The sequence below is a fragment of the Lontra canadensis genome, unplaced genomic scaffold (assembly GCF_010015895.1).
Source record: "Lontra canadensis isolate GAN:19392208 unplaced genomic scaffold, GSC_riverotter_1.0 scaffold2, whole genome shotgun sequence".
Taxonomy (NCBI): domain Eukaryota; kingdom Metazoa; phylum Chordata; class Mammalia; order Carnivora; family Mustelidae; genus Lontra; species Lontra canadensis.
The window spans coordinates 49,735,670-49,760,110 of record NW_022630996.1 but is presented as its reverse complement, the minus strand read 5'-3'; the positions used below and the strand labels follow the sequence as shown (position 1 = coordinate 49,760,110).

Sequence of the window (24,441 nt, the reverse complement as noted above, 5' to 3'; positions counted from 1 at the left end):
GGGTCGGGGGCGCGTCTGCTCTTCAGCCGGTGTGTGCCGCTGCGAGAGGCGCCGCAGGAGAGTCTACTCGACGCTCGGTCCCGAGAACGTGACTAGGACCAGAGACAGCCGCGTAGCCGAGCGGAAGCTGGTGGCACCGGAGTGCTGCCGGAGTCCGAGTTCGGCAGGCGGGAAGCACCCGGCATAGGGGAAGCCCCAGGAGCAGCGCGGCAGCGCCTCCCTTACCCAAGGGGCCGCGGCGACGGTCACGGGGCGCGGCGCCACAGCGCGCGACCCAGGCCAGGATTCCAAACCGGCGGGCCAGGCTCCTCCTCCACCCGGGCCGCCTCACCTGCGGACAGCGCAGCGCCGCCTCCTCTCGTGCAGACGACACCTGCGCCGCTTTGCTCTCGGGTCTCCGCCCCTCGCCCCTCCGCTCCAGACCCGGTAACTCACCTGGCCGCGCTGGGCTGCTGGAGCCCCCATTCAAGGCGCTCGGCGTCTGAGCCACCGCCTGGGGAGGACACAGGTGGAGCGGGCGTGATTTCGTGGAAGCCGGCTCCGGCTACTGCAGTCGTCCCGGTTGCTGCCGGATCCCGGGCACCGGGCAGTCTCGCCCGCTCCCGGGAAGGAGCCGCCGCCGGCTGGGCACCATGAACAGTAGCAGCGCCCACATCACCTACGCCAGTCGCAAGCGGCGGAAGCCGGTGCAGAAAACGTGAGTGTCCGGAGCGCGTCCCCTGTGCTGGTGCGGGGGGCGGGGGGGGCGCTACCCCGCCCCCAAATCCTCGCGGTCTGGAGATTAGGTTCATTCGCGATACAGTCTGTGGAATCGAGATTTGGAGGCCAGCGGAGAGACCCAGGCCTTGGATTTTTCCATTTTTAATTACTGCATTTAAAAAATTGCGCGCCTCCCCCGGTCCCCGACGCGCACGCACCCTCTCGCACCCCCATCCTTCTGCACCCCTGTTCTCTTTTCTGTGTTCCTAATTTGTTGACAGGTCTAGCCTGCCCTATGGGGCTGGTGGATTAGTTAACATAAAACCGCCTTGAAATCCCCTTCCACTTTTAATATCCTCATGGGTTAGGTTAAAGTGCGGTTATTATTCCCATTCCTTGGTAGGGCCAGATGTTTTAAAGAGCTAAACACGTGCCGTCTGTAAGAAAGGCTCTGAGTTCCTGTGAAGATATATTTTGGGTCCCTGCAACTGGGTTTCTGCTGCGCTTTTATTTACTTACTTGGCAGTAATTTTGTAGCGCTCAGCGTGATCTATCGGTAAAATATATAGAGGTGGTAGCGGGGATGAATGAGTGTGGTGGACAGGATATAGTGGGGGATTTGTATGTTCAGCCACCCTTTGGGGGAACTTCCTTACACTTTCGAGGTGATTTTAGGGTGTGTGAATTGAAAGATTTGGAGCTGGAATTATTGAGACAGACGTTTGCATTCCTAGCATCTTTCTTTAATTACCTTTTCCTCCTGCTTCAAAGTTTTGTCAATTCTAATAGAGCTATTAGAAACTTAGATATTTTGTTTGTTTTGGTGAGATATTTGTGTAAGATGGTAAATACTTTAAGATAACGTTTCAGAAAACAATCTGTGCTTGACACAGATTGACTGCTGGGAGTTGGCTGTATTCATGTGTTTATTATTAATGATGATCTTTGAGTTACTTAACATTTTTCAAATTTTCATAAACCATTTTAAGAACACAAACGTTTACTCAGCACAAATCAGAAGTGTGCATTTTGCTTAAAACTTAATTTAGGTCATTAATTCAGCTCAGAAAAGTAACAGTTTAAAATTTTGATTTGGAACCAGTAACTGGATTTTTCATTATTTTCATTGTGTGTCATTATTCTGGAGTTTTAATTTCCTTTTAGAATTTCAGTTATCATAGTTCTTCAGATTTAGGGTTGGGATTAACAGAGGATATTAACCTATAAATATACTGATTAAAATTCGAAGTCTTATCCTGCAGTGGGGCTGACATTAGGAATACTGCCTAGTCAGCAGTTTTGTGTCTTGGCAGTTCTGTGACATGCATTTTGTGGAGTGGTTTCTTATATAAAAATGTATTCGCCTAACTTAACCTTGTCCTTGATGGTTATTTAAAATTGAGAGGTATCCCAAATGCCTGTTCTATGTATTTATTAATACAGTAGTACACTTAGCATAATATAAAATAGAGACATCATGGATTTTATGTGTATGGTTAGAAAACTTGAACATCTCCGTGGTGAATTTTTAGGTTTCAGTTATTGTTGTAACAAAGTATCTAGATGACTTAAAAAAAAAATCAAAAGCCTTAGTATTGTATTCATTATAAAGTTTAACAACTTTGGCTTTAATTAACATTTTATTAAAGATCTTCCCTTTAAATATACTATTTTTTATTTGTATAAGATGTACCTTTCATTATTTTATCTTAACATTTTAATAGACTTCCTAAACCTTTTAATATATTTGTATTTAATAATCTCTCATAATACAGTGTAATTAAAGCATTTTCCACACTCACCTTCATTTTATTTTAGTTAGTATAGATGTTTATCAGATCTTTGTTGAGCACCATGCATTGCTTCTAGTCATATAAATACCTCAAAATATCACTACATTGCTTCTGAAGAAAAGCCTACTCCGGGCATTTACAGAATCAGGTGAAATTGATTATAACTTTTTACCTGAATGAAAAATGGTTCACTCTAGAAGGCAATTAATCAAAGTTTATTTTAGGAATGTAGCCATTAAACCTAATATTAAATTTAATATGAATTTTTAGTTACTAGTTTTTAGCTAACGAAGTCTAAAATAGGCCAGCATTGTCAGAAAAATAGATCCAGTCTGAGCTGAAAATGCTATTGAGATCTATTTAATTTTAATCCCTTAAGTGAGAGTCATTTTATTTTAATGAAAAAATGTGCTATTATAATTATAGGACTGTTACTTAGACAGTCATTTTAATATACAGTTCCATAAAATTTTGGAGTTAAGTAGGTGATAACTTTAACCTGAAGTTCTTCCAGTCCATCTTCAGGTGAATTTATCAAACAAGATAAACTCCCTCTAGTGGCAAATCTCACATTGAAAATTATCTAATTGGTAGGAAATACAACTTCTGTGTGTTCAGTTTAATCCCACTGAAGTATCTTGTACATAGTAGATGCTCAGTAAATGTTTCCTTTCTTTTTGGAGTAATTAAATTAGGAAATTAAAGCATATGAACCAACCTTGCACCAGACCCATATTCCTAAAGGCATTTTCATAAGATACCCTTAGCAATGGATTTTTTTGTAACTTTCCTTAAAGTGTTGCTCTATATGTAATAAACCTGCTTGGAAGGCAGGCAGGTTTGTTTTTTTTTTTTAAACTTAAATTTTTCCTGTTTTATTTTCTTTGGAGATGAAAGTATTTTCATTTGCTTACTTTGCTTAGTTAACTTTCTTAATTTGTCTCATCAAGATAGGTTAAAAGCACACTATTGAGTTAAACCGAATCTTTTTTCTTAATAATAACTTTATATATTTTTATAGTTTTAAAAATTTTATTACTACAGAGAAAGTTTTAGTGGAACTTCAATTTACTGTATTTCTAGGAAGGTATTACTGATTGTTGGTAAATAATAGGTGTTGAGTAAATACTATCTACGCTTAAAAATGATAATCACAGTAATGGTGGTCAAGATAGCCATCATGAAATGTCAGAACTGGTAATAACTTCTTAGTCTTAGATGATCCTTTTTCCTTTATTAACATAATAATAATGTTATATAATACAAAAGAATGGTCTTTCCTGCAATATTTGCTAAATTGCTGTTCTATTTAAGTCCAATGAGCCTCATTTATATAATACTTAGAATAAAATTATGTATTGTTTTACTAAAAATGTTTTATATAAATGTACTATGATACCATTCTAAATAGCTTTTTTTTTTTTAAAGATTTTATTTGTGTATTTGACAGACAGAGATCACAAGTAGGCAAAGAGGCAGGCAGAGAAAGAGGGGAAAGCAGGCTCCCCGCTGAGCAGAGAGCCTGATGTGGGGCTTGATCCCAAGACCCTGGGATCATGACCTGAGCCGAAGGCAGAGGCTTTAACCCACTGAGCCACCCAGACGCCCCTCTAAATAGCTTTTAAAATAAAAAGATAAGTCTTTTGAATTACGTATTATTGCTTCACCATCATTTTTCTCTCAGATGGTTTAACTTAGTTTGTACATAGTGACTGTAAAGACTCTTACATATTGGAACTGTGAAATGAGTAAGTGAAAGTGTTCAGTTACCAGCATTTGTGGAAAATAATGGCAAATAGAGGGAAAAGTGAGAAATAAATTGAAGGAGCTTTAGGTCTAAGTTAAAGAATGAGGTCTAGTTTCCTTGCTTTTGTAGATCTGAGCAAGTGATTGACCAATAGAGCAGGACAGTCAGCACCTACACTGCCACTTTCACAACTAAACTTAACAGAACAAAAGCTTGTTATAAACTGTAAAGGTTGTTGATGATATAAATGAAACAGAAATGTAAAAGTCTATTCTTTAAAGAATTTCAGCTTATGTTATCACAGAACAATCAGTTCTCCTGTAAGAGGCAGTATATGATTATGTTCTCAGTTATGGTTAGGCTGAAAGGTGCTACTCCACTGACAAACTTACATAGTACGCTTAGCATTGTATGGAGTTAGGACAAGGACTTAGAAATCAATACCATGCAAATCTCTAACAATAGTACATTTCTACTTCCACAGTTCTTTGAAAGTGGATTTTTTTGCACAGTGGTTTAATTATCAAAAAGCTACTGTTTGTTAGGACTTACTGTCATATTTGTGTGCATGGTGCTTTATATACATTTTATTTTAAAATAAATATGTTTTATAGATGGAAATCTGAGGTTTAGATTCGGCATTGTCAGGTAGTAAATGAAAAACCTGAGTTTGAATATCAGATTTCACCTTTTTATGTCTCCAAAGCTTATGTTATTACCAACTTCACAGTATTGCTCATGTGAATAAGTTTAGTGATACATAGTGTATATTAGGGATTTCCTGAATGTCCAGTGTTTCTCCTTATGTACTTAGTGTTCTGAAATAAATGACTTACCATTTACCAGACTTTTGTTTAACTCCACACTTGCACTCATGCTCTTTCCTCTTAGTCTTTTCCTACAATCTTCTTAATTTACTACCTCCCTCCCTCCCTTTAAAATACTGTTTTCAGTGGCTGCATAGTATTCCATCATGTGAATATTCCATAACTTAACTGTTTTTCTTTGGGGAGTAAATTCTGTTATTTCCAGCCTTTTAATACTTTAGTATTTCAGAGAACACTCCTGAGATATATGAATTCCAGGCAAATCTTAGTTGTTTCCTTAGGAAAAATTCCTGTAAGTGGAATTTGGAAGTTCAAAGTTTTATATGTATACTTTCAAGGTGGAGCCAAATGTGTTCTGAAATATAGTGTCAAATTACTCTACAGAAAATTTATTCCTATTGGTTATATGTGAGAGTGTCTGTGCCCTTGCATTTTTGCTTTAAAATGTGGTTTGCCAATTTCATAGGCAAAAAAGACAGGAGGGATAGGTAATTGAACATAAATGTTGGGAATGTAAATGTGTATGTGTATGGTATGTTGTAGTCATAGTAGTTAGTAATAGTATAAGTGGAGATTTTTCTTCTTGACGTATCCTTTACATATTGCTTTGCTTTGTCTTATATTTTTCAGTTGTTTGTTGGCTTTCCCCCCTTTTTTTGATTGAATTTTTTTTTTTTTGGCAATATATTCCTATTAACACATGCATGGTTAAGAAAGTCAGTAAATTTAAAAAAAAAGTAAATTGTGTATAATGCTTTCTTCTTTTTAGCATAACAGGTATTATCTGTTGATCTTTTATTGTGATAGTTATTAATTAGTGTTCTTTCATTTCTCCTTTGCCCTCATCTTTCTTTACCCTCCCAATACAACTTTATTACTATTTTAGATTAAATACACTTTTGATGCTTCATTATTTTTTAACTGTAAATATTGTTTACTGCTGAGCTAAGTAATATGCTATGATCACATTTTCCTTCCTCCTGTTCTATGTTATCATTGATTTTGTTTCTACCTATTTTTCTTCTTATTATTAATATCTGGGTTTTAGTTCTCTGTTAGGTTTATTGTTTCTGTCTCATGTTTTCCTTGTCTGGCACGACTTGTTTGAAGAGAAGGGTCTTTATAGAGGGCTATATGCTCTGCGGTCATGAAGCTGGAAGTGAGTTACCTGTCTTTTAAGATCTGATTTACATGTCACATCTTCATGAAATCTGCCCTCATTACTCTACCTGCTCTTACTTTTTTCAACTCTTGGGCATCACTTTTGTGGCAACTGGATTATTGTCTGATACATTGTGTTTGATTTTGCCTTTTTACCGTGCATCTCCTCCTAGTAAAAAAGATAAATTCTTTAGGTTAGGTCAGTCTTTTATTTGTCCTTGTGGCAACAAGAGCTTCCTAGTATCATGCACATGGGTATTTGAGCATTCTTTACTAACTTAATGACTGACCACTTACAATTTTTGTTTTAGTGCTTTATGTATGGTAGATATATTTTATGTGTGTTCCAATGGAAATTTTTTTTTAAAAAAGTATATTAACATAAGAAGAGGTAAAGGACAATATTTTCAGTAACTTTTTTTCAGGATTTTGGGAGTAACCATGATTTCTAGGGCATATTTCATGGTCTGGTTTTCACCTATAAGGTCCTAGAGACTGTAAAGTATTTGTGCGTTATTGCTTCTTGCCTCAGAAAAAAAGGACTTACCACAGCTATAGAGTGACAGCAAGAGAGTGACTGAAGAAATATGACTCATTAAAAGTGGCTTCCAGCTAGAATTCTCTGAAGTTTTTATAGATGATTTTCCCCCATCTAGGGAAGTAAAATATTCACCTATATTCAGCTTGCCAATGAAATTTTACTTCATTTGTGTTAAAGGTCACTTCTCCAACATTACATTAATCATATAATTTAAGACATTACACATTCAACATTTACAGTCAGAGATAAATAAGTGCACACTGAAGCCATGGGGTGGAAATGATGAATGAATGGCTTGAGTATAGTCACTAACTAGGGTACAGAGAATTACTGAAGAATATTTCAATTGGCTGTTGGCTTGAGTGAAGAGTAGTACCATATCACATGGAGAGAAGGGGGTGCCCAAGTTCTGGAAAATATGAATGAGAGACATTGGAAGTAAAGACAAACAATTTATTAGTATGTGGAATAAGACATTTGGCAATAGATTAAATCACTGAGAGGAAAATGCTGATAGAGCAGACTCAGTACTGCAGTAGGTAATCTCTATTAGAAAATGTTGCTTTAATTTCAAAGGATTACTGAAGCTATATCTTTGTATGTCATTTGAGGTTTTATGATAAGTGTATAAAAACAAACATTTACAGTTAAGGTAATTTTTATGACTAAACTGGGTTAAAATTTTAACTTTGCTTTCCGCACTGGGCGCTAGAGATGCCCCTAAGACGTTCTACACTGGGATATGAAAAAGGCTTTAAAGATGGCGCTCAAACTGGCATTGGCTGTGCTGTTGGGCTTGTTAACAGCAGTACTAACAGCACACAGGGCTTTAAAACAGAAGCACGGCAGGGAGTCAACTAGAGTCTTGATTTCACAACAGTTCTGATTTGCAGGTTGGGACAAGGTTTCTGAGGTAAAGTTTAAAAAAACATAATAAATAGCTCCTTTGCTATATCAACATCAGTGGTCTCTATTTCAAGAGATATCTACTTCAGATCTTTCAAATCTAATCTTACAGGGATGTTTGTTTGTATTTCAGATGTGGCTTTTTATTTAAATAGATGCTTGGCAGTATATTTTGGCATAGATTTAAAGGCGGTAACAAAAGTAAAAGTACTAGTGTAACCAAAGTTGAGTGCAATGGATGTAAGTTTACTCTCTATATTTATTATATGCATCTTTAAAATGTATAGATAAGGTTGAGATAGTTTCACAAAATAGTTCTGAATATTTCTTTTTTTTTTTTTTAAGATTTTTATTTATTTATTTATTTGACAGAGATCACAAATAGGCAGAGAGGCAGGCAGAGAGAGAGGAGGAAGCAGGCTCCCTGCTGAGCAGAGAGCCCAACACGGGACTCGATCCCAGGACCCTGAGATCATGACCTGAGCCAAAGGCAGAGGCTTTAACCCACTGAGCCACCCAGGTGCCCAGTTCTGAATATTTCTTACAAAATCAGTGAAAAAGCATGTCATGTCTGTTACTTTAGCTTTTACAACAGTGTATTTGAAATGCCATGCCCTCTGGATACTTCTCAGCTCTGACCTTACTTCATTTTTCTGTACATTTGGTTTTGTTGTGTAACTTTTAAAATATTCTGCCCTGGATCTTTTCCCATCTTCTTATAATTCATCCTCTGTTGTCTTTGCCTGTGTCTCATCCTCAACCTTATACCTAAATTTGGTATCATCGAGGTCAGTCCTCAAGTCTCTTTCTCTTTGGTGTACCATCCCTTAGGAATACAGTTATTACCTCAAGCTACAAATTTCAGTAATTAGCAACCTCTTCCTCATTCAGTGTTTTCCGCTTCCATACTTTCTTGCCCCATCAGCAAACGTTTGTGTCTTGGTATATAGCAAACTTCGTGGTGGACACAAAGTGCTATGTTTAAACGTCTCATGCCAGATCTTACTATGTGTACTGTCACTGCCTTTGGTGAGGCTCTGATTACTTTTTTTCTGGATACTTCTGATCAGCAGACATTAATTGGAAGTTCACTCTATGTCAAGTACTGTGCTGAGCAACAGAGATACAAAAATGATAAAAGCTACATAGTAATAAGAACAACAAACAAGTATATGTAACACCGGTTATGTAACTTAGGAAATTTGATCGCATGCTAAACCTTCCATAATGTGCATAATAACACACGGGAGCTGTGGGCCGTTTGACATCTTGCCAAGAAGTGTTTTGCCCTAGCTCAGGGTTGAAGTCAGCTGGGAGCCAGCACGAGATAGGCAGCAGTACCACGTGGAGGAATATCTTGAGTGCTCCTTTTCTTCTCTGTGTGTGTCCTATCAGTTTGTCTTGCCTCGAGGTTTGTTACTGTCTTCTCCCTGATGTTTTATAATCATTGCTGGAAAGCTACCAGGAGTGCAAGATTTCAGTTTCAGCTTGTTGGAAATGCTATCTGCACAGGATATTCCTTAATGGAGTGGTTGTATAAGACATTTGCCTCTGATGCCCAAGGTACAGAAGTCGTACAGGAGGGATGCGTTGTGAGTAGGGCAGGGAGGACTTCCCAAAAGTGAGCGAATTGAGCAGGGCTTTGAAGCTGATGGAAGAGAACAGGAGGATTCTGGAGAGTAGCATGTATGAAGTACCAAAGCATATATTGGTAACAAAGTAATTTCTTCCCTCTGGCGAATAATGGACAGGAAAGGATTTGATTGGAGGAATGAGGCCAGACGACAGTTAGGGGACCGTAAAAGATCCAGAAGCCTTTTTTTTTTTTTTTCGCTAGGCTAAGGAACATGGACTGTGCAGAGCCACTGATAGGTTTGAATTGAGGAGTGACATGGATTTGTATTTCAGAAAGCGGTGCTAGCTTCGGTGAGAGCTGCCCTGCATTTTGTCCTCTCCATAGCCAGAGTCAGCTTAGTAAAATACAAGACTGGTCATGTAAATTCCAGCTGAAAGATGAGTCCTAGATACCAAAGTCTAACTTTATACCATTTCTGGGAGGAAATTTGCTGTTTGCTCTGTCTTCAACATTTTTTCATCAGACACCCACAGGGCTCACTCTCTGGCCGTAGCTATGTCAGTGCTGCAGCAGAACACCAGAGACCCTTCCCAGCTCTCAAAACCAGCACCCTTGTCAGTCCTTAATTCCTTCTCTTGCTTATTATTTTTCTTCTTAACACTTACCAGCCCCCAAAGTCTTATGTTTGTTCATTCATTTATTTATTTGTGTCTTCCACTGAAATGTAAGCTTCATGAGAACAGGAACTTTAGTATGCATTGTTCACTGCTGAGTCGTCTGATTGGCTCACGGTAGGCGGTCACTGTTGCAAGAATGTGGCCTAACTAGCTTCCCTCTTCTCTCTCTTGCTCTCTGGGCTTCACACTCCCCACAGGGGACTTACCACAGTTCATCGTTTCTCAGTCCTGCCTCCTCCTGAAACCTCCTTTATCTTTAAAGGCCCATCTAATATCACGTTGTCTATAAAAATCTTTTTTCAAACCTTTGCTCACATACTTTGCTCCTATCATAATTTTTGAATATGTAGGAGAATGTCTTCCTAGACTACCCAAGACATGATAAGTACAAGGAAATATTTGTATTAACAAGTGATCAATCAGTAGAGAATTACTCAGTGAGGTCGGCATTCATTATAGGTAATATTTGGAATTCAGTTGAAATTAATTGAAGAAATTTAAGATAATTTGAATTTGAGTATAAATGTAGTATGATTAGGGGAAAACACCTAGAGAAATAGTCACCAATTTCTGTTAAGTATGCAGTTATACAAACAGTCTGGAGAAAGTACCTGATTTACTTTGAATTAATGCCATATACTTTATCAATTTATTAACTCTTATTTTTGTAGAAATAACAAACTGTAATAAAAATAGAAACAGACAAGTTCTAGAAATTATTTGTTAGGGACAATATTAAAACATTTAAATTTTATATTGACTTGTTAATTTATATATATTCACCATAGATGACATTGAAAACACAGTATCTAGAAATATTTGTGATTAAATCAAATTAATAGCACTATGTTCAAGCCAGTTTCTATTTTTAAGATACTATGATTTGAATTGTTGAAAATCTCTTTGTTTTCTCAATAAAAACTGGGGTGGAAGAGTCTTTGTTGTAAGAATACCCTGCATAATTTTTTATTTTATGGCAAATGGAAAGGTGCAGAACCATGATCTACTTTGCTGTATAATATCTTCTCTATATTTCAGTATGGATGTCTGATGATCTGTAAATTCATTTTAAACAGTGGATATCTGCTATGAAAACCTGGCTAAGCCCTTTGTGGGAAGTTACCCAGTTTCTCATTTCTAAGCTCAAGTTCTACTGCTAACCATAAATATCTTTTCTCTCTTATGAAAATCATGCTAAGTGTTGGAGTTTCATTGAATTTTCTAATTGAGATATTAACTATGAAAGCTAATATTTATTTGGAATTATTGACCAGTCCTAAAAGCAAAATTAGCCAGTAATCACAGTTAACATCTGATATCTGTTGATCAATGAGTATAAATAAAGTCAATTTTTTTTTTTTTTTTTAATGTTGGAGGACCCCATTAGATGCTGGATGACCATCCGAGGTACCAGAGGGCTTTGAATACTTGTCACTGACAGGATGAAAGTGTTAAATAGAGGAAGTTGGGGGTGATAAAGATAAGCTTTTTATTTAGGGTAGTTCTTATCTATCTACATCATAAATTGTTCCAAGATGCTTCTTGTAGAAGATAGCAAAAGAAGCATAATTTTCACATAATTTATTACAGATTTCTTTTTTTTTCTTTCCATAACAATGGCTGGGTTTGAAGAAAAATCCACTAGGATTTGTTATTGGGAATCATGATACCACAAATGTATGAAGTAGAGGAAGTATGAGGTACATAAGATGTACTCAGCATTTTCTTAAGATGGGTCCATAAGCTTTTAAAAAAACATTATGAAGAATTTTACCCACTCCCTTGTTTTTCTTAATTAAGATACGAAAGGAGTATTTTGAGAGGATTTATGTTAACTTGAAGTACATTTTAGGTGTTTGTTTGATTAGAGAAATATTTAGGAGCTATAATACAATAGAAATTTTTGCTCTATGTAGTTTAAAGTATTTTGTGGTATTTTGTTTGTTTTCCAGTGTCAAGCCAATCCCAGCTGAAGGAATCAAGTCAAATCCTTCCAAGCGACATAGAGACCGACTTAATACAGAGTTGGACCGTTTGGCCAATCTGCTGCCTTTTCCCCAAGATGTTATTAATAAGCTGGACAAACTTTCAGTTCTCAGGCTTAGTGTCAGTTACCTAAGAGCCAAGAGCTTCTTTGATGGTAAGAAGTTTTATTTATTAATGTATGGTAAAATTTAAGTAACAAAGCCAAACTTTTAGTATTTCTAAAAATAAGTGTTCCAGATTCATTCATCAAAAAAATGCTGCCACTTAAATGACATGTGGTGTCATCCTTTGAAAATCGTATGTTTGAATGTTATGCCCCTATTAGTTCGTCAGATTCCAGTTCTCTTTCTTCCAATTCAAATTTTGAAAGTTTCTCTCTCTCTTTTTTTTTAATGGACCAAAACACATATACTATGACATATTTTTTGCTGATTTCCTTCAATATGTTTTGTGTAGATATTTCATTCTTTAAAAATTAGGTACACTTCTACTTTATGTTAACTGTGTAATTTACTCCAGGAAAATGTCCTTAAATTTTTTTCCACCAGAAAGAATATGTTATTATAGGAGTCAGTAGAATTGGATTTCACTCTCCATTGTGCCAATGACAAACTATTTGATTTTAATCAAACCACTTAGCTTCCCTATACCTCATTTTACTTAGCCCTGAAGTTAGTGATTTGAGTTAGGTGGTTACCTTTTAACCATATGTTATTTCATAGTATTTTAAATGGAAGTTTTTGTTTGAAGGTAATATTTCAGTGTATCTTCTCATGTAAAATAATTCCTCAGTTTCTCCTTTTATCTGTTTATAAGTAAGACATAGATTTTTTTTTTTTTTTCAGGAAATGTTCAGTCTTTTAAATATATCATGTTATTTTACAAACAGCAGTAAAGAATTAATGGTCGAAATCTCAGTGGCCTGTCAGGGCTTCTCAAACTTTAATGTGCTTACAAATCACATAGGGATCTTGTTAAGATGAAAGTTCTAATTCTGTAGGTAATTTCTGGTGGAGGCCAGAAATTTTGCATTCTAACAAGCTCTCAGATGCCGCTGCTACCGCTGCCCTAGACACATTTACAGATGCTTGAATGTATAATTTGTGTTTAGAATATTGCAAAACAGTTATTTCCCTTTAGGTTTATATTTAAATGGTTTGAGTGCTTAGTCTGGACATTTTTTTCCTTTGCTTGCTGTGTATGTTCTTTATCTTGGATCAAAGCCATGTTGTTTAACAGTTGTGGTTTGGGCAATATACATTGATATGAGGATGATCCTTTCAGGGAAGATTATGCGGTTCAGGGTTTATAGTGACACTTAAATTTTTTCTGACCTATCAAGTCTTTGAGTTTTCCGTTTTCATCTACACCAGATCCTTCATCTTGGAGATGGATTATGTGGTATTCAGTGGTGTGCGTGTGTATGTTTATCAACTACGTAGTCATTTTGTGATAGCGCTGGGACTAGAACCCTGGTTTCTAGATGCCCTGTGTTGTTTTTCCGAACCATATGACAGTTACTTCTCTTTTCTAGGAATCATTTATATAGTGGAGTCCTGAAGACTTTCTGTGGCTCTCAAAGTGCCGTCCCCAAACAAGCAGCAATAGTGTCACCTGCGAACTTGTTAGAAATGCCAGGTCTTGGGCACCACCCTAGACCTGCAGAGTCAAACTCTGGTCGAGTGGTGGGATTAGATGCATGTGGCAGTTTGGGAGCCCCTATTGTAGACTGTAACCTCGAGGCATTCCTGGCTTTGTGGAATGCTATCCGAACCCTCAGCGTTTGTTCACGTGCGGTGCTCATGGCTTGATCTTTGGGTGGAGGGGTTCCATGACATGTAGGATGGGGTCCCTGCCCTTAGAGATTTTACAGCCCAGAAGCCAGAGAGATATTCCTTGACTCTGGTAAAGATGAATTGATGTTAGTCATTTTGCCTTTTTCTTTTTCTGCTCCTCTGTAATGGGAAATCAAACTATAAATGTTAAAAAGTGAAAAAAAATGTATTTTTTGTGCTCTGTTCAAAAGTGATGGATCAGGATTGAAGCAGCTTAGCAAGTAGCCAGCTGCCATTTAAGTATTAAAATCATTGCTGTTTTCTAGGCAGTGTGTGTGTGTGTGCGTGTGTGTGTGCGCACGCGTGTGTACGTGCTAATTAAGATAATATATGCATATTTAATGTATAAATTTATATATATATGCATATATATGTGCATATTTTTTTCATGGTTAGACATGTCTGTCTCAAGTAAAGGACATTCTAAGCCTACCTTATAAAGAATGCAATAGCTTATCAGGGCTCGTTATGGAGTTCTTAGGTGTTAAAAATTATTTCCTTAACTTTTCATTAATGAGTTTATTTTTTATTCTGGTTCAGTGTATTTAACAGAAGGATCTTATTACTCTATATGTGTCATTCCTTCATCAATTATATTACCTTTCATTTTAGGTCCTTTGCATTACCGATATTTTAACTTCATTATGTATGAGAACAACATGGAAAGCCTATTAAAACTTAGCGGATTCTAGGGCATGTTCCTCTTATGCTGATTCTGTGTAGTTCCTATGTAGAACCAGGGAATCTGTATTTTTCGTATGCATCCTAGGTGAGTCTGAGGCACTGATTTAACTTGGCTTTGATTATGTCTGAATTACTTAAAATTTTTTTTCTTTGCCTTCAGAAAGACAAACCGAAATGTATAAAATTTTGGGAAGACTGTAAATGTGTTTGCTTAGGTTTCAGTGGAGTGCATACCCTAAGTAGTTTCTTAGGTTGTTCAATACAGGTACAGAATTAGGTGGAAGGTGAGGGAAATAATCAGTAGAAAAGATCCCATAGTCTTCTCCAGACCTCCATGATCTAGGAAGGCAGTGTGGTAGTTTGTAAGGACAAAGACAATAAATTTTTCAAGATAATTCCTAAGACCTAAACATATACTAAATGATGCAAACAAGGAGACTTGGAGCATGTTGACTGATGAGGATCTTTATGTGTAGTTAAAGCCAGTCTCCCACTATTAGGGAAACAGTATAGCGAAGTGAAGGGAAGCTCTAAGTGAATAACAGGATGCAAACAGGGGGTGTGTGAATTCCTGCGGAAAGAACAATATAAACGAGTAATCATACAATCTTGTTAGAAAGGAAACTCAAGTTTTACTGTAACAATAGATATTTTTCCAAGAAAATACATCTATTTATTGCGAGTTTAAATAATCCAGGTTGGGTGGATCTTCTTAAACTCTGGAGCTGTGACCTTACTGCTCTGACGGTCTGAAAAGAGCACTTCTAGTTTAAGTACAATAATATCTATCCATTTCTAATTAGTCAAAACATTGTGAAATATAACTTTGAAGTACTAGGACAAGATTTAGGCATTTTTCAGTTATGGTAAAGGAAGAAGCAATTTCTTCGTAATTTGATATTGTACTTTATTCTAAACGGTGTGGGTGCTGAATTCACCAAAAAGAAAAAGAGGGAGAAAAAGATTTCTGTTCTCTAATAGTTCTAATAGTGTCTCAGCAACTGTGACAAATAGAGTATGGGAAACCCTTTAGAAATGTACCTATTCAATATTATTAATGCAATACTTAGGTAGCATTTTCAAGGGAAGTAAGAAGATCTGAAGTTTTGTTAGATACTGGTTTTGGTTTGAGCTGAAAAACTAATTGAGAAAATCTTTGGATGTTTAATCCTTGAAAACTCTTGAACTGTGTATCTTCTAGATAATGAAGAGACTGGTCAGGGAATTATTTTTTACTTCATACTCTGTTTATGCTGCGGATGAGTTAATCATTATAAAATGTTTCATTTTTATATTATCATGCTGTGGCTTTTCTGGTGTACTTAAAAGTACTGCGCCTGTTTCACTAAATATAATGGAAACTCCTTGGGGATATTATGTGTACTGCTGTATCTTAAGCACTTAGAGCAATGTCTGACCCATGGTAGGCGGTCAGTAAATATTATCTCAGTTTCACTAACTTACATCTGAAAGACAATGTAAAATGCAAACATTGAAATTCTAGATTATGTACTTAAAAATACAGGTCTGGAACTTACTGTAAGATGTTAATATTTTGCTCTTTCCAGATAATCTGTTAGTAACCAGTTATAGTTATTCATTCCATTAGTTATCTTCGTCTCTATTTATAAATAAACAGATGTGAAAAATATTTTGTGGAATTATAGCAGTAGAATTTTGTACATGGCCTCTGATTGGCTTGCTCGTACAGTGAAATGTGTATAGGGATTTAAGGATGCAAATGTGAAAGCTACATACATCTTTTTAGGACAAATTAGTATCAACTGTTACTATTCTCAAATCAGTACTCCCCTTTGCATTCGTTAGCTATCTCTTTGCTCCTTTGCCTTCTCTTTACGGGTATTATCTTGTTCGTGGTTCACTGGTTGTTTTCTTCTTCGTTGGATGCTCCTTTTGTACCTCCCAGCAGTCTGGCAATCTTGGTACATTTAAAATTTTTGTCAGCATAGATGGAATGTGCAAATAGACTCAGTGTTTTAAAAAAAAAATCATTCCCTTTGTAAATTTGATAGGTTAAAAATTCCAGAATAAGGTGATACTTTATTATTAGTTTCTGCACAGTGGAAACATGTAGACATGTTTTAAGGATTAATAACCTCAATATATTAATAAGGAGAGACTAATTAAAATAGCAAAAGCTGTTTAAGTTCTATTCAGTTTCCACAGTAACACTGCTCTTTTATGTTACCTACTTTTTTCCCCGGAAGACTTCTCGAAATTACGTATCTTTGAGGTTTCTCCGTAGAGTCTTTAGTGTTTTTTTAGAAAATAAATACCCCAAATCCAAAATTGATGTTTTCTGATGTGGGTAATTAAACATGGTAAAGGGCCATTTTTGCCTCTCAAGACAGATCAAGTCAGTGCAGACCTGAAGACAGTTAAATGACCAAATGGAGCTGTGATCTGACAAGTCAGTATGGACTTAGGTCCTGGAAATATGGGCTGAAAGCCTAAAATCTTTAAAATTATTTTCAGACTTTTTCACCAAATTCTAGCATGTTAAGATTAAACCTTGCTTTGTTATAAAAAGAAAAGTGGAGCCTTAACGTCACAAAATAGGTTTTGTTTTTGGTTTTGGGTGTTTTTTTTTGTTTGTTTGTTTGTTTTTTGCACAAAATGAGTATTAAACTCAAATATCATGTTACCTCTGAGAGGGAAGATATCTAATAAGTTTAAATAACTTAATGACTATGATCAATAATAGTTTATTTGGGGAGACTAGGATTTGGGTGGTTATAGCCCAGCCTCTGAAATTGGTTGATGTGAAGGGAAAGGCTTGTTTCCTCCCATATTGTGTCTCTTAGTGCCAGGTCAAACAGCGGACATTGGGCTTGTTGACCAATCGGAATCAGTATGGTAATGTTTTATTCTTAGAAAGAGCAGTTGCAGCACATAAAAAAAATTGGGTTAAATTTCATTATCACTTTTTAAAACATGCATCATTATGTAAGTGTTTGTGTTTAAATTATTTTACCTTTGGACAACATCCCCAAAATTAAAAACATGGGTATGGTTAATTCATATCTCTGCTGAGACCCAAGTATCTAATGAGGTAGAAAAGGCAGAAAAGTTTTCTTTTAGTGAGGCAATAGTAGGGATCAGTGGCATGTAATATTTGTTATTTCGGTAAAATATTCATAGTACATATCATACCACTAAAATTTGTTAACTGTGAGGTTTTTTACTTCCTCCATTATATCTAAGTCATGGGTTATTCTTTGTGGCATCTTTAGAACTGAGGTCTATAAATTTAATCTGTGGTAAGGAAACTTAGAAACAAGAAAGAGTTAATTTTGTCTAGGTTTTAGGAAGCCTGATGGAAGTGAGTTTGGGGATCTGAGTTTCTAATTCCCAGCTCCTGCCTTTATAGGGAACAGTTTCTGGTTAGTTTAAGAACTAGGTGACAGAGGAGAACGACATCCGATTCTTGAATCATTACACATACTTAAAACAATCATCATTTTATAAAGTGTAGTAATATTTACATATTGGAATGTTCTAAATTCACGAAGTCAAAAAATGCTCTGAGAGGGGATGATGACAACAGGTAATTTACATGATGTGATGAGCTCACATTTATTCGATCTCATTGTTTACCAGGGATCTTTGTTGACTTTATTTTAAATTTAAAAATTATCTGTGCTCTTTTCTTCATCTTCCTTTTTTTAGTTATTTAACAGTTCATTTCCAGTTAATTAGGTTTTCAAAAGAGAGCTGTTGTGTTTATTCATCTTCAGCTTGTGTGTTTCTCTGGATTTCCATCCTGTTTTGCTGCCTGTGTAACCCAGAACACTATCTTGAGAAACATACATGTAAAAAATGAGTTTGAACAAGCAGAGAAATATATAAAAAGCACTTGTGAAATTGAAGCTTTTTAAAGTTTGGTGGTTTTATATGTATGCTTTTCATTCATGGGATTTGTATGCTACTTTTATCTGCATTGCTATACTTTAAAGTCACTGTATACCAAGTAGTTTACAAAAATTTTGGTATCAAAGTATTACAGCAAATATGATTTCTTAATTCTAGAAATATCTGTGGTGGTTTGCCTAAAAGATGAGCACATTCAAAATCATCATATAGTATTAAGTTTCTTTTATCTCTGGTATTATCTACTTTTTTATAATTGAGCCTTTTTTCCCCCAGAATTCATATTCTAAAGCATGTAACTAATTATAACATTCATGATAGTTTCCATAACTAAAGCTATAAAATTTATAAATTCTTTTAAATTTTAATGCATGGCCTTTATTCTCAAATCTATGCAAATTGAAACATGGTTGAATAAAAAGAATAGTAGAATATTCTTATTGAGTCTAGTTGAAGTTGTATTTAAATCCTGGCTCTTACATTTAATAATATGATCTTTTTGGATAAGGAATTTAATTTCTCTTTTCTTCAAATATTCTAACTTAGATTCATTAGGTTCTATGAACTTTTTAACATTTATTTTTAGAGAGAGCATGAGCAGGGGTGGAGGGGCAGAGGGAGTGAGAGAGAGAGAATCTCAAGTAGGCCATGTGCTCAACACAGAGCTGGGATGCTGCGGGGTTGATTTCATGACCCTGAGATCATGACCTGAGCTGAAATCAGGAGTCAGATGCTAAACCAACTGAGCCACCCAGGTGCCCCAGATTCTATGAATAAATTTAGTATTTTATGATATTTTATCTAGGATATTTTCATCACTGAGTATTTATTTGCTTTGACAAGTATTTCCAAAAAACAAGTAGTTAATTTGTTTGATTTTTTTAATGTGGCTTTGTGATCTGGTTAGTAGAAATCTACATCTTCCTGTTACAGTGTTTTAGAAACTGTATTCACATAGAGCACAAAATTGATCACTTTAGAGCCCGTGATGAAATGCAGTTATGTTACCACTAATCATTTTATGTAGTAATCATGTTTATGTCTTATTTTTAAATCATGCTCTTACACAGCTTTTCTACTTTTTGATCAACCATTTTAAATCAGTAACTGAAATTCATTTATTCATAGGTGGAGATTTAGATTGGAGTCATTGTAATATAGTGGGAATAATACTCTAAATTATGAAAGTGAATAAAATATTCCAGAGGAGAGCAAATAGAATAACAGGAAAGATATCAGAGATGAGATGTTTTAAGTATGAACAGAGGTTGAGGAAAGCAAATCTGTGTGTATATAGAATATAAAACTGCTGAGGTGATAGTTTGCATAAAGATGCCTTCATTTGGTGTTTCAAGTTCTTAAATTAGGGGGTCAAAAGAAAATTGCACTTGAAAGTATAAACTAAAATGAAATTAAAGTCCATACAAAAAAATCATAATACTATAGGAGTAGTTATCATGGTCCTTGATTGTCCATAGAAGCCAGAAAACCATTTAGGTGTTTGCAGTAGGAGGGTGAGAAAGGAAACAAGCAGTCACATCTAATCAATTTAGCCTAAAATTGTATTGGATTATTCTGGTTTCTTCTAGCCTCAAATTTTCTCATATTAGGTGGGGGTGCCTTTTATGATCACTTTTACAGATATTCTTTTGTCAGCTGGATTGTTGATAGTGCCTGGTGTCATATGTCTTGGTCTATATGTTACGGAGGCAGCATTCCTTCTCTTTAACTTAGCGTGGTGGAGGGAGATTGTCATAGAACAAAAGCACTGACAAGCAGGAGACGTGGAGGCTAATCCTGTGGCCTTAGAGATGACCTCTAACCTCACTGTTGCCCAGGGTCTTCATCTTATCAGCATGGACGGTAAGAATGCTTGTGTGCCCCATGCTTTAAGTTTGTGGTGGATTTATCCTAAAAAATGAGATGTGTGAAATCAATTTTATAATTAAAATTGTTATAGAAATTGTAATTATTTCTTGTGGAATACTGATATTTTACTTGTTTTAATGGATAATTTTGTGGTCATTGTGGAATATGCTTAGAGGCCTTTCAGACCTGGTCATCATATCATCTGACAATCTCTTGAATTAATTTTGTATTTTGATTTAGAGATGGAAGTTTGCTAATAAACTTTTTAGCCTTTTAGCATAATATGTAATAACTTATTCCCCCATGTTGTTTCCTTTTTCAGAAGGGGCACACACTTAAATCTTGACAATTTATTCAGGGAGAGGTGACATGGCTTGCTTTGGTGAGGCTATAAACGCTGGGCAGAGTGCCTACTTGCTGTATTTGTATACATACAGAATTCTAATTCTTTGTGTCAGTCTTAAATTTTGTGCTTCTCTTTTGATCTTTGTAAAATTGGCATTGAGTTATTTCCTGAAGACATTCATATTAATAAGAGCACTCTTTAAGTAGAGGAATGATAATTTTAGAAAATAATAAACCAATGAGATCTGTAACATTTGTAAGTTATTTCCAAAACTGTGAGTTTCCAAGATCATGAATTTCTGAAGTGACTGATTCTTAAAATATGGCACCTGGTCCTCAGCATCACTTGGGAACTTCTTAGCAATGCAAACCATAAAACGCCGCCCTAAATCTCCTAAATCAGAAATTATTTAGTTATATGTTTTTTATTTTATTGTGTTATGTTCGTCACCATACAGTACATCATTAGTTTTTGATATAGTGTTCCATGATTCATTGTTTGTGTATAACACCCAGTGCTCCATGCAATACGTGCCCTCCTTAATACCCACCGCTGTGCTAACCCATCCCCTACCCCGTCCCCTCTAAAACCCTCAGTTTGTTTCTTGGAGTCCACAAGTCCACAGTCTCTCATGGTTAGTCTCCTCCTTTGATTCCAACCCCCCTTCATTTTTCTCTTCCTGCTCCTAATGTCCTCCATGCTATTCCTTATGTTCCACAAATAAGTGAAACCATATGATAATTGTCTAGGTAAAGCAGCAATTTTAGAGTGAAGTGCAGTAATGTGTTTTAATAGCCATAGCCTTCCTGTTGATTCTAATGTCTGGAATTTTGAGAGTCACTGCTCTACTTGATTAAAGTCTGCTGCAGAATGCAGTTTGAATTCCACTCTTGTATATGTGGAAAGCTCAGTGCAACTCCCTCCCCACTGAAAAGGTAAACTAACTGCTCTTGTTGGTTCTGTTAATTCAGTGACCTAACACAGTTGCATGGAATTGTGTATAATGAAATGTGAAAGTGGGAAAATGTTAAATGTCTTTGGAAGTTGGTTTCCACTTAATTGAGAGCTGGAATAGGTCTAACTTTTAAGCACTTACTCAGCTTTAAGATGATGTTTTTTTAGATTTGCTAAAAAGATCATAAACTACGGTTTTGCAACCTATATTCAATCATGAAGATATAAACAAACATTTGCACTTTTAAAAGCCTGAATTTAGTTTCATTCTGCCTTGGTGATTAGAAATTTCTAGGTAGGAAAAAAAAAACAAAACTCTAATATCATCAGAAACTATTGTGTAAACTGTGTAGACCTAATCTTTGTGTTTCAGAAAACTTAGGCTATAGTGTAGTCTTCTTTAGTTTCAGACTCTTCCTTCTTCCCCTCAAAAGAACACTATATTTACAAATAAATAAAAACTTTGTGTTGAAATGAAATATCTCTCTTACCCCAAAGCACATAGAAAAACCTCTCCTTAGGTACACTTAATATATTATTGTAAATACTAATTCATCCTGGACTAAGCTGGGACTGTTTATTTTTGAGAAATATTGTATTACTTAACTCTTTCTAATTTATAGAGGTTTATGTGGTTGAATTTTATAGTGATAGCTTTGCTTTCCTTTATGCTTCCTCAGCTTCTATCACTGAGGGAATGGAATTTAACTTTTTCTGCCAGAAGTAATAAGGGAGATGATAAATATTATTATAAAATAAATTTAATTTGTATCAACACAAAGAGATTTAGAAGTCTTATGCTTTTTCCTGGCACAAGATATTTACCATGTCATCTTTCTGTTTAATTGAAAACTATAGTAACATTCAAAATATAGTTTACCACATGCCAGTATTTCTCCCTTATGAATTTCTCTGTTGAACGATTCAGAGCATGTTTTTCAAAGAGGAAATAGTTGGCTTATAGGGAGAAGTGGAAATCCAAGCTTAGATGTATAAGGAAGGAAAATGCCATATAGCAAATGGATATGGTTAAATACTTGTGGGAGAAAAACTTGAATCAGTCGGTAAAATGAACATTTGATAATGCTCTGATAATATTTACATTCTAGATTCTTTCATCAGTTAGATCAAATTCTTGTATAGTTGCTTCACTGATCTCTCAAAGAGGGGAAATAGTTGAAATATTTTAGTGCTTTATTATCTTAATATTCCACAGGCTGTCTAAAGTCAGATCTTCATATTTTGGAAGGTATAGTGTTCTTGCAGATGGGGAGGATTTTATCACATGTCTGTTTGTTATAACAAATGCTTCTCAAGTAGCAGAATTGGCTGTGACTTATTTTCAGATACTACATTTTGTTCCTATCAAATGTGAATTTAATTCTAGTGATATAATGTTTAAAGTATCCTGTGCAATCTGATTATGCATATAATTTTTATAATAACTTAAAATTGTGAAGTACTTTCAAATCTATGTTGTATAGTCATCATAGCAGTCCTAATAGATTCTCATTTTTAGTGTCAGCTTTTCTTTTTTTTAAAGTTTTTTTATTAACATATAATGTATTATTTGCCCAAGGAGTACAGGTCTGTGAATCATCAGGCTTACACATTTCACAGCATTCACCGTAGCACATACGCTGCCCAATGTCCATAACCCCACCACCCTATCCCTACCCCCTTACCCCCAGCAGCTCTCAGTTTGTTTCCTGAGATTGAGAGTCTCTTATGGTTTGTCTCCCTCCAGATCCCATCTTGTTTCATTTTTTCCTTCCCTACCCCCAACAATTGCCTACCCTGCCTCTCAAATTCCTCATATCCCGGAGACCATAAGATAATTGTCTTTCTCTGATTGACTTATTTTGCTCAGCATAATACCCTCTAGTTCTATCCACGTCATTGCAAACAGCAAGATTTCATTTCTTTTATGGCTGCATAGTACTCCATTGCATATATATACCACATCTTCTTTATCCATTCATCTGTGGATGGACATCTAGGTTCTTTCCATAGTTTAGCTATTGTGGACATTGCTGCTATAAACATTAAGGTGCACATGCCCCTTGGAATTACTATGTATGTATCTTTAGGGTAAATACCCCGTAGTGCAATTGCTGGGTCATAGGGTACCTGTATTTTCAACTTTTTGATGAACCTCCATGCTGTGTCTGTGTCTGTGTCATGTGTCTGTTGGCCATCTGGAGGTCTTCTTTGCGGAACTGTCTGTTCATGTCTTCTGCCCATTTCTTGATTGGGTTATTTGTTCTTTGGGGGTTGAGTTTGATACGTTCTTTATAGATTTTGGATACTAGCCCTTTACCTGCTATGTCATTTGCGAATATCTTCTCCCATTCTGTCGGTTGTCTTTTGGTTTTGTTGACTGTTTCCTTTGCTGGGCAAAAGCTTTTGATCTTGATGAAGTCCCAATAGTTCATTTTTGCCCTTGCTTCCCTTACCAATGGTGATGTTTCTAGGAAGAGGTTGCTATGGCTGAGGTCGAAGAAGTTGCTGCCTGTGTTCTCCTCAAGGATTTTGATGGATTCTTTTCTTACATTGAGGTCTTTCATCCACTTTGAGTCTATTTTTTGCGTATGGTGTAAGGAAATGGCCCAGTTTCATTTTTCTGCATGTGGCTGTCCAATTTTCCCGACACCATTTGTTGAAGAGATTATCTTCTTTCCATTGGACATTCTTTCCTGCTTTGTCGAAGATTAGTTGACCATAGAGTTGAGGGTCTATTTCTGGGCTCTCTATTCTGTTCCATTGATCTATGTGTCTGTTTTTGTGCCCGTTTTGATGATTTACATACTGTTTTGATGATTTACAGCTTTGTAGTAGAGCTTGAAGTCTGGAATTGTGATGCCACCAACTTTGGTTTTCTTTTTCAACATTCCTCTAGCTATTTGGGGTTTTTCCTGGTTCCATATAATAAATTTTAGGATTATTTGT

The 24,441-nt window shown here is 36.0% G+C and overlaps 1 protein-coding gene across 3 annotated transcripts in view; it reads left to right on the top strand.

The window, feature by feature from the left end:
• The first annotated feature begins 489 nt into the window (after window positions 1–489).
• AHR (aryl hydrocarbon receptor) overlaps window positions 490–24,441 on the top strand; it is a 55,223-nt gene continuing 31,271 nt past the window's right edge. Inside the window, exons 1-2 of one of the 3 annotated variants that reach the window (XM_032873845.1) lie at window positions 490–697; window positions 11,880–12,067. In XM_032873845.1, the coding sequence (XP_032729736.1) occupies window positions 633–697; window positions 11,880–12,067 (253 nt within the window). In that variant the 5' untranslated portion in view covers window positions 490–632. Of the gene's footprint in view, window positions 698–11,549; window positions 11,628–11,879; window positions 12,068–24,441 lie in introns of those variants that run through there. The other 2 variants (XM_032873852.1, XM_032873862.1) reach the window with 2 other exon arrangements.